The sequence below is a fragment of the Trachemys scripta genome, chromosome 1 (assembly GCF_013100865.1).
Source record: "Trachemys scripta elegans isolate TJP31775 chromosome 1, CAS_Tse_1.0, whole genome shotgun sequence".
NCBI lineage: Eukaryota > Metazoa > Chordata > Testudines > Emydidae > Trachemys > Trachemys scripta.
The window spans coordinates 342524451-342535798 of NC_048298.1; the positions used below are offsets into that span (position 1 = coordinate 342524451).

The following is an 11348-nucleotide window of genomic DNA, read 5'->3' on the forward strand; positions in this document are numbered from 1 at the left end:
GAGAAAAATCAAAAGAAACACTAGAAAAGGTTTAAGCCAATTCCTAGTGGACGAAAAGAAACTTGTTAAAGTTGCAGAAAAGGCAGATGTATTCATGATATGGTTTTGTTCTGCTTTTGGAAAGCAGTGTCATGATGTACACATATCAAATGAGGTGATGAAATACTTTCCTTTCCATTAGCAGTCAAGGAAGGTGTTAAAGAACATGTATAATGGAACCGTAGACTTAGAAAATCCGGAGTTACAAACTGACAACCACACATCTCATTCGGAAGCAAAAGCACACAATCAGGCAGCAGCAGAGACCAAAAAAATAGAAAAAGGTAAATACAGGGCAGTTCTGTGTTAATTCTAAAGCATAAAAAAAGAAGGGAAAGTTTAAAAGAAAAAGATTTGACAAGTTTAGGAATCAATGGAAAAGCTGGTCTGGGATTAGTTAACAAAAAAGTCTAGGAATATAATTAATGCCAGTCAACAACCCATCTTCTGAAATAAACCCAATTTCATCCTTTAATGAGAATGCATTTGGTTGATCAAGGAAACTTCACAGATGCAATAGACTTTGATTTCTCTGAGGCATTTAATTTGGTGAGGGAAAACATTCAGATAAAAATGAACACTGTACAATACCAGTGAAGCATACCTACAATGGATTAAAAACTGGCAGATCTCAGACAGCAGCTGCCAATGGGCCATTGTCACTGAATGGGGCTGTTTCTAGTTGGGTTCTGTGGGATCAGTTCTAGGCCCGATGCTATCGAATATTTCGATCAGTGATCTGGAAGGAAATAGACAATCACTGTAGATAAAATTTGCAGATGACCAAAGACTGGCAGAGCAGTTACAATAAGGCAGCGAGGGCATGATTACCGATTGATCTGGAGCGTTTTAATACAGCCAAAAGAAAAGTTATCATCTCGGAACAGGGAATGCAGGCCCAACCCCCAGACTATGGGACTGTATCATGGAACAGAGGGGCCTTGAGTAGGGTTTTGGCGTCACTGTGGACAACCAACATATTGTGAGCTCTCAATGCGATGCTTTGGTGAAAAGGGTGATGTGATCCTTGGATGCATAAACAGGAGACTGGTGGGTTGGAACAGGGGGAGGATTATAGCTCTGCATATGGTATTGGTGCAAAACAACTGTGTCCAATTCTGGGGTTCACATTTTAAAAGGATGTTGAAAAATTGGGAGAGGGTGCAAAAAAGAGCCACAAAAAAGCTTTGAAGCTGGACAAAAAGCCTGATAGTGAGAGACTTAAAGAGTTACACCTACCTATGTTATCAAAAAGACGATCAAGTGAGACGTTCATGAGAAGAACATTGTGAGTTATAATGGGCTCTTTAATCTAGTGGAGAACAGCAGAGCAATACCCAGGGGCTGGAAGCTGAAGCCAGACAAATTCCAAGGGCAAATGATTAGCATTGAGGGTGATAATAGGAGAATAAACGCAAAAGAAACACTGAGGGTGATTAACCATATGGACAGACTGCAAAGGGAAGTGGTGGATTCTCCAACTGTGTATGTCTGCAAATCCAGACTGGAGGCTTTTATAGAAGATCTGCTTGAGGGTTTGTCCACACTTAGAAGGCGAAAGCTACCGTAGGGCATCAGTGTAGATACTACTTATAAGGACAGTCGGGGTTCTCCCCGCAGCGTAGTTAATCCACCTCCCCAAGAGGTGGTAGCTAGGTCAATGGAAAAATTTTATGTTGACCTCATGCTGTCTACACTGCGGTTAGATTGCTATAGGTTCACCTTTCAGGGTTGTGGATTTTTTTTCTTATTGCAAAAACCCCACAGAAATGAAGTTTTTGGATTCATTAACAGAGGCATAACATGAAATCATGGGAGCTGGTAGTATTTTTGAACTCAGGGCTGGCCAGGCCTCAGTTGGAGTATTGTGTTTATTTTGGGGCACCAGTGTATAGAAAGGATGGAAAATATCCAGAGGTGAGAGACAAAGCTGATCCAAGGTATGGAATAAAAACCATATGAAAAAAAAGGCTGAAGGAACTGGGTGTGTTTAGTTAGGAAAGAGGAGATTAAAGGGGGACATGACAGCCATCTTCAAACACTTAAAAGGGTGCCATAAAAGAGATGAGAAATGTTCTCTCTTGCCATATAGCAAAAGATAAGAGGCAATGGGTTCAAACTACAGCACAGCAGAGTTAGAGGAAATCTCAGGAAAAACTTCCTAAGAATCACAACAGGAGGACAATGGAAGAGACGCCTCGGGAGAACATGGAAGCTCCATCGCTGGAGGTTTTCCAAAGGAGGCTGGACAGTCATCTGTCCTGAATGCAACAAATCCTGCTTCTTGGGAGGCAGTTAGACTAGATGACCCTTGCAGAGCCTTCTCACCCTGTGGCTCTGTGATTCTATGATGTAAAATCCTACTGTAGACGAAGGCTTAGTGAAACACAAGTTATGGAGCCCAATACATGGGCAACTAGGTGAAATTTAATGGCCTTGTGTTATACAGGACGTCAGACTGGATGATCAAATGGGCCCTTCTAGCTTTGAACACTATGAATCTATCGATAAAGAAACTAGATGAAGCATTTCCATATACTCTGTCTCATAACACACGCAAAGGGAACATTCAATTACATTGATAGTCGGAATATATAACACTGATAACAGAAAATGGTTTACATAATACCTATTTTGCCTGTGGAACTCCTTGCCACAGACATTATTGGAGCATAGTGCTTAGCTGAATGGGATTCGCAAATGGATTAGCCATTGAAAGTTTTGTTGGTGGCACCATGTTTAGTTAAGGGGGCTAACGCCTTCCATTAGAAGACCTCATTTTCAGTTGTGTATAAGTTTGTCAAATTCTAAGTGTTTGCACTGAAATTTACCGTACTGTCATCTGCTTATGGCTGAATTGTTTTTTGTTTGTTTGTTTTTTTAAAGGTTCAGGCATAACAGTTTGACAATTTCTTGAATGAAGCTAGGAGAGAAGATGTCTTGTCCACCCTGACAATTTCTTATAACTGCCACAGTGAGGAGCCCTAGCACCTCCACCTTTTCCAGCAGATAAAAGTCAGGTAACAGCCCTCTTCTGCCCCCCACCCCCGTTAACAGCCAGAGCCCTCAGCAAGAGATGGGTACCTGTCAATTCTGAGGTGGAAATGTCCTCCCTGGGAACCCTCCTCAGGTAGCCGTGTCCCACACCTCTCTCACCCCAGCATCTGCAGCAGCATCCCACACTGAGAGCCGACACAGACGTGTGCACCATTTATAATATAGCTCTGTGCAATCCCGGGGGTTCACTTAACCTCTAGCAGAGAAGCAGCATCTGGATGTAAACAGGCTGGAGACAAGCCTGTCTGCACTTCTGTGCTATTTATCCAGCTTTAGGAGTAAATAAGGGATCTTCCCAAAGGGAGATGAGATCTCTTGGGCTCTGTGCTCACAGAGAAATTGGCTGCTCTGTGTATTTGTGTATATTTAAAATGTATAGTTAATTAGCAAGAAAACTCAGGATAATGCGTAGATCTCTGTAGGGCCTGATACCCTGTAGATATCTAGGAGGGATGGGTAGATATTAGACAGACAGATCTGGAGAATGGTGACTGAGGGGAGACATAAGTACTTTCTCCAGGCACACTGGACTGACTCCAAGGCATCAGAGATCTGTAATTCTCATCAGTAACTATCATCGTGCTGTGCAGCACCTTTCATTGAAGGATCTTGAAAACACTTCGCAAAGGGAAGTGATTATGAACATATCCCCATTATACAGATAAGTAAACTGAGACACAGGGTGACATGAATTTTCCAACGTAACACAGGGATTGAGTGTCTGAATGAGAGACAGAACCCAAGAGACCTGACTGCCCTGCCTTAACCCCGGTCTCTCCATTACCCCAAGGGGGAAATGGACTCCCGCTCTTGCAGGGATGGTTCGTTGGTGGGATGCAGAGGAAAGGCTGGAAGAGAGAATCTGAGCCTTTGCCATCCTCTCAATGGAAATCTGAGGTTTTCAGGACTATCTGCAGTTTGGGAGCTCCCCACTCCTGTGAGGTGTGAACTCCAGGACTCCACTTCTCCTCTCACTAAGAAACCTGCCAATGCATCACAGTCACTGGGGTCACTTCGGGGCAACAGACTCAGGAAAATGAACACCAACCGAATACTCCTGTGGATAGAGGGCAGCCAGGGGGCCTGACCTGGGGACAGAGGCCTGGCCCTCCCCCCATCGCTGCCCTGGAACAAGGGGGGCCCTGTAGGCAGGATAGAGAGTGGATTAGTGTTTGCATTGGATTTGTTCTCTCCTTCTCAGTTCATTTCCTCCCAGTCTCTCCCAGGTGGAATTGAAATCGAATGTTCCAGGCTGAGTCAGACTTTCCAGGACTGCTGCAGTTGGAGGGCGCTTGGATTCCTGCAGCTGAATTCTTTAATAGCAGGGCACATGTTTGGGGGAACAAAACTGGGGCTAAAGAGAATGGGCCAGTGAGTAGCAGCTGCACCAGACAGACGGCTGGGAGCACTGGGCTTTCCCTCGCCTTGTGTAACTCTGCTTTACTTGCATATAAATAGGATAATCATAATGAGCAAATCATAACTTTCCCATTGACCCCTGACAGGACATACTTTGTACAACATTTGTTGCAATTGTATAACTGGTAGCAACAATGATAAAACTGGTCATTATTCAATCATACAGCATCACACCATGTTCTCCTCCCACGATGGTGCTACAGTTGCTACCCACCTAAGCAAGGGGCATTACCCCAGCTCTAGCAGGGCAAGCAGCTGGAACATTAGAGCCACTGGAGGGCGGGAAGAACAGATAAAAATCTGTTTTACCGCAGGGAGCCTGGTCCTTGTACAAAGACGGGAGGAAAGAGTTCTTTAAAAGTGAGAGGTGGACGTCCGTGAAGTTGACTGTTTCCTCCAACGTAGCCAGCCAGCGTCCTTGGCTTTGAACCTTAACTTCTGTTTGACTAAAGCATCTTCCAAAAAGGCATCCAGGGCTAGATCCACAAAGGCACTTAGAAAAATACATTATTTAGGCACTAATGCCTTTCTCAAACCCCAGCTCATCTGCTGTCTGACCCTGTAGGAGATTCCACCAATAGCCTTCACAAAGCAACCTGAGTACTGACACTGCCCCACAGCTAATGAGCCGCTCGGAGTCATCACTCAGGCCTCAGTTCTGGTGGGGTTCTCCAATGTGGTGTTCCCCCGCCCATCTCCCCAGCAAGCCTGATCCCTTAGCCATCCTCAGATCATGCGTCCTGGGTGGGGCCTTGCAGTTCGGGAATTTGTGTACGTACAAGTGTGTGTGTGTGCATGTATGCCTGTCTGTGCGCACATGAAACTCTCTGTGTGTGTGCAACTGTGTTTGTGCACATGTATCGCTGTGTGTGAGTGCATACGGATATGTGTGTTTTATGTGCACGTGTCTATGTATTTGCACCCCCAGAATATCCCATAGAACAGTGGCTTAGCGCCCTCACTTGGAATGTGGGAGATTCAAATCCCTAATCCCCTAAAAGGTTATTTGTACAAAGTGGAAGAGCTCCAAATGGAGATACTGTGTGCCCCATGTGAAATTCTCATTTGCCTGCTGTTCAAGGCGCTCACGTGGGATGTGGGACACGTGTGTTTATGTCCCTACTCCAAATATGGTAGATCAGAGATTTTGGATCTGGGTCTCCCACGTCTCTCTCGGGTCTTCCACAAGAAAACGCTGACCTGTTCTAGGCATCTCGCTCTAGGAGAGGGCTCATAGCTGACAGTCTTATGTAGAAATAGGCTCCTCTCATCAGCCGGACTCCTGGAGACAGACATCAGTGGGAGTTAGGTTTATAGATTCATAGATTCTAGGACTGGAAGGGACCTCGACAGGTCATCGAGTCCAGTCCCCTGCCCACATGGCAGGACCAAATATTATCTAGACCATCCCTGATAGACATTTATCTAACCTACTCATAAATATCTCCAGAGATGGAGATTCCACAACCTCCCTAGGCAATTTATTCCAGTGTTTAACCATTCTGACAGTTAGGAACTTTTTCCTAATGTCCAACCTAGACCTCCCTTGCTGCAGTTTAAACCCATTGCTTCTGGTTCTATCCTTAGAGGCTAAGGTGAACAAGTTTCCTCCCTCCTCCTTATGACACCCTTTTAAATACCTGAAAACTGCTATCATGTCCCCTCTCAGTCTTCTCTTTTCCAAACTAAACAAACCCAATTATTTCAGCCTTCCTTCATAGGTCATGTTCTCAAGACCTTTAATCATTCTTCTCTGGACCCTTTCCAATTTCTCCACATCTTTTTTAAAATGCAGTGCCCAGAACTGGACACAATACTCAAGCTGAGGCCTAACCAGAGCAGAGTAGAGCGGAAGAATGACTTCTCATGTCTTGCTCACAACACATCTGTTAATACATCCCAGAATCACGTTTGCTTTTTTTGCAACAGCATCACACTGTTGACTCATATTTAGCTCGTGGTCCACTATAACCCCTAGATCCCTTTCTGCTGTACTCCTTCCTAGACAGTCTCTTCCCATTCTGTATGTGTGAAACTGATTGTTCCTTCCTAAGTGGAGCACTTTGCATTTGTCTTTTTTAAACTTCATCCTGTTTAACTCAGACCATTTCTCCAATTTGTCCAGATCATTTTGAATTATGAGCCTGTCCTCCAAAGCAGTTGCAATCCCTCCCAGTTTGGTATCATCCGCAAACGTAATAAGCGTACTTTCTATGCCAATATCTAAGTCGTTGATGAAGATATTGAACAGAGCCGGTCCCAAAACAGACCCCTGCAGTACCCCACTCGTTATGACTTTCCAGCAGGATTGGGAACCATTAATAACAACTCTCTGAGTATGGTTATCCAGCCAGTTATGCACCCACCTTATAGTAGCCCCATCTAAATTGTATTTGCCTAGTTTATCGATAAGAATATCATGCGAGACCGTATCAAATGCCTTACTAAAGTCTAGGTATACCACATCCACCGCTTCACCCTTATCCACATGGCTCGTTATCCTATCAAAGAAAGCTATCAGATTGGTTTGACATGATTTGTTCTTCACAAATCCATGCTGGCTGTTCCCTATCACCTTACCACCTTCCAAGTGTTTGCAGATAATTTCCTTAATTACTTGCTCCATTATCTTCCCTGGCATCTTAAGGACCTTAGCGAACCATGAGAAAAAAGCCACTGGATGATGATTCCCCATGGATGTCTCCTTGCTGAGATCTATCAGTTAGCCAGTTCTCACTCCATCTAATGAGTGCTCTAATGACACTGTCTGGTGCTAGTTTGTTAATCTGAATGGCATGTTGAACTACATCAAACAACTTGCAATGGTCTAAAAGTGGACAAATTAGAGAGAGTCCAGCAGAGGACAATGAAAATTATTAGGGGGCTGGGCACACCACTTACGAGGAGAGGCTGAGGGAACAGGGTTTATTTAGCCTGCAGAAGAGAAGAGTGAGGGGAGATTAGATAGCAACTTTCAACTACCTGAAGGGGGGTTCCAAAGAGGATGGAGTTAAAGGTGGAGGTTCTCTGTAAACATGTCTAATTCCACTGAACCCAATTACTGAGAGGAACTAGGGCTCCATACTTCCCAGCTGGTATAAACAGAAGGTTTTTTTCCCCTTCAAGCTCTCTCCAGGGGTTGGATTAAAAGAGCTTGAGGGCACCTCACCAGGAAGGAATTCCCAAGTGCACTTTCCTGCATTCGCAGGGAGGTTTTTGCATTTCGGTGTTGGCAGCGATAACAGTCCACGGCCAGGGAATCTTTAACCTTAGGGCATTTTAAGGCAGCCTTTAGTATCAAATACTTTTAAAGACTCTTGCGGACGCCCACATTCTGCACTCAAAGTGCCAGAGTGGGGAACAGCCCTTGACAACTGACAATCAAGATGGGATGTTTATTCTCAAAGATCTGCTCTAGTTCAAAAAGGAATTAATCAAGGGCAGCCCTATGGCCAGCGTGATGCAGGAGGTCAGAGCAGGGTCCCTTGTGGCCATATAATCTACAAATCTATCTGGAGTGCCCTGAAAGGATAATATTTGTCTGTGCCTCATTATGGGTCTTTGCCACACTCTGGGTGCCACATTTCAGGTCTGGGCAGGAACACAGGAGATTCAGTGCTCAATCATGTTTGCTACTCAATGTGACTGGTAGCAAATGAACCAGACTCCCTGTTATTCTTTGTGGACTCCTACTGCTAAGGAGAGAGAAGGGGCCCAGGCTGAGCTGGGAGTGGAGCGGTGCCGACCAGAGCCAGAGGGGCCAAAGGATCAGCCCAGAGAGGAGAGCTGTGTAATCAGGAAGGCCAAAGAAAACATGGTGTTTCAGCTAGCAAGGGATGTGTAGGGTAACAAGAAGGGTTTCTACAGGTATGTTAGCAACAAGAAGGTGGTTAGAGAAAGTGTGGGAACCTTACTGAATGGGGGAGGCAACCTAGTGACAGATGATGTGGAAAAAGCTGAAGTACTCAATGCTTTTTTCCCTTCAGTCTTCAAAGACAAGGTCAGCTCCCAGACTGCTGCCTGGGCAACACAGTATGGGGAGGAGGTGAGCAGCCCTCCATGGTGAAAGAACAGGTTGACGACTATTTACCTGATTGCCAAGTTATCTGCCAAGACACAAGAGTTTGCAAGTGACTAACTACCATCGGGATCACAGTAAAATTGCCCTCCCCACCCCAAAATCTGAACTGAACTCCCTGCAGCAAGGTATGGTGAGGTAGAGACAATTCAACAACAGATTGGGGGGGAAGAGTGAGCGACCCACAGGAAGAGATGGGGCACTGGGCGGGTCCAGTTACCAACAATTAGAAGTATGCCCCCCCTACGAGTTAATGAATTGTACGCAGACCGATTTCCCAGTTTGTCAGTCCGACACAGCATAGTGTGGTCAGGAAAGGATTGAATGTCACTTTTACTGTCCATTCAGTGATTCAGGTAAGGGAGCCAGGCAACATGTCACCAGCCAGTTCTGTATGGAGCTCAGTCTGAGAGCCAGAGCACCAGGAGAAAAATTTAGGTCCCTTTATGAGAAAAAAGCCGGAGTAGCCTGCCCCTGATCTGTCTGGTCCTCACTCCGTAGATGATGGGGTTTAGCATGGGGGGCACCAGGGAGTACATGTTGGCCATGAGAACATGGAAATGGAGGGCCACATTGTGGCCAAACTGCTGCATGAGGAGAGAGAAGAGAGATGGGATGTAAAAGGCTAAGATGACACAGAGGTGGGAGCTACAGGTCCCAAAAGTCTTGAGCCGAGTGTCCTTTGTGGGGAGGCTGAAGATGGCCCTGAGGATCTGGGTGTAGGACACAGTGATAAAAAGCATATCCACACCCCTCACACAGAATATCACAAAGAGGCCGTAGTAACTACTGATACAGGTATCGTTGCAGGCCAGCTTCACCACGGCTATGTGCTCACAGTGTGTGTGGGGGATGATGTTGGTTCTGCAATACGGCCACTGCCTCGCCAGGAAGGGAGCGGGCAGTGCGAACACACAACCACGCAGCACCACGGCCAGGCCAATCTTGGCCACCACATGGTTTGTCAGGATGGTGGAATGTCTCAGGGGATCGCAGATGGCCACGTAACGATCCAAAGCCATGGCCACAAAGATCCCAGACTCCATTGTTAAGAAGCAGTGAAGGAAGTACATCTGTGTGAGGCAGGCACTGAAATCGATCTCCCTGGAATTGAACCAGAAGATGCTCAGCGTGTTGGGCAGGATGGACGTGGACAGGACCAGGTCAGAGACAGCCAGCATGCATAGGAAATAGTACATGGGCCCATGGAGGCTCGGCTCCCTCTTCACAATGAACAGGATGGTGAAGTTCCCCAAGATGGCTATGACGTACATGGTGCAGAAGGGGATGGAGATCCAGACATGGGCCACCTCCAGGCCAGGAATGCCCAGCAGGATGAAGGTGGAGGGGTTGGTGAAGTCGGTTGTGTTGGAATCTGACATGGAGTAGGGGAGAAGGTGTCCAACTCTGAGGCAGAACCGTGTCTCCTATCTGCCCAAGCTCTAGGGTGATGATCGCAGTCAAAATTCCTGCATGGAGAGACAATGTGACACTACATGAACTCCTGGAGGTGTTCTCATGGGTGAAGCAGATTTGTCACTCTACACACACTGATAAATGGTGTTTTCATAATTCAGGGAAATGAATTATGAACAACTGACCCTACTAGTGCCTATTCCATATATTATAATGTTCCGTGCATCAATAATTCCTACAAATTGTGGTGTGGGTAACATTAATCGGCATCAGCAAGAAATGCAATGAAACCCAGGCTAGAGGGTCTATGCTGTAGGGATTTTCCCATTCCCCCAGTTGCTCAAAATCTGAGAGTGGGGAAAAATCCAAACCTTTGCCAAGACATGTTCCGGGGGAAACGTCCAAAGTGCTACACACCACAGAGAAAAAAAAAACTGTTAATCCTTGCTAGCAGCTCCATGGAAACACCTGCTCATTCACAGCAGTTGCTAAAACAAAGATAATGTTCAGATGTCAAAGGAATATGGTGGAAAATAGCCTGCTCTGGACACACGCTCAGTTTTGGTCACCCAGTCTCTATAAAGAATATAGCAAATAAAATGGGGGGTTCTGTGATAGGGTATGAAAATGGGGGAGGTTGCCATATATGGATAGAATAAAAAGTCAGGGACTATTTAATTTAGAGAAGAGGCAGAAAAGGGAGCATATGATCGATGAGAGAAAAATAAAGAACGGAACTGATTATATTAAAATTGACAAACAGAGAACAGTTCCCAACCAGCGATATCTATTGGCACTTATTACTACAAATGGGCTAATTCCCCAAAGCTGTGGCAAATTATCAGCTAAACTGATGGAGAGGAAAAAATACAGACAGGGAAATGAGAATAAAAATTGGGAGTTCTTTAAGAAGAGTTCATTAGATAGCTAACTATCCTCGATTCCACAATCAAAAAGTGCCCAATTTTGGCTAGAAACCCAGTTCAGTGGCAAATTGAAGGCAGCAATAACAGGGTGGAAAGCCATATAGAACTAATGGGATAAAGGGAAAATAGATGGCAAGCAATACATATTGGAAGGTATGAACACTGATTGGGGTGTAAAAAACATTGAGGAAAAATAAAAATAAATCCTAGAAAAGGTTTAATCCAATTCCTAGTGGGCGAAAAGAAACTTGTTAAAGTTGCAGAAAAGGCAGATATATTCACGACATAGTTTTGTTCTGCATTTGGAAAGCAGTGTTATGATGTACACATATCATATGAGGTGATGAAATACTTTCCAGTCCATTAGCAGTCAAGGAAGCTGTTAAAGAGCATGTATAATGGAACCGTAGAGT

At 45.1% G+C, this 11348-nt stretch overlaps 1 protein-coding gene across 1 annotated transcript; it reads right to left on the reverse strand.

The window, feature by feature from the left end:
* Positions 1-9027: 9027 nt before the first annotated feature.
* On the reverse strand, positions 9028-9975 carry LOC117872824 (olfactory receptor 52R1-like). The gene has a single exon (XM_034761626.1). The coding sequence runs from the start codon at positions 9973-9975 to the stop codon at positions 9028-9030; it is 948 nt and encodes a 315-aa protein (XP_034617517.1).
* Positions 9976-11348: the final 1373 nt, after the last annotated feature.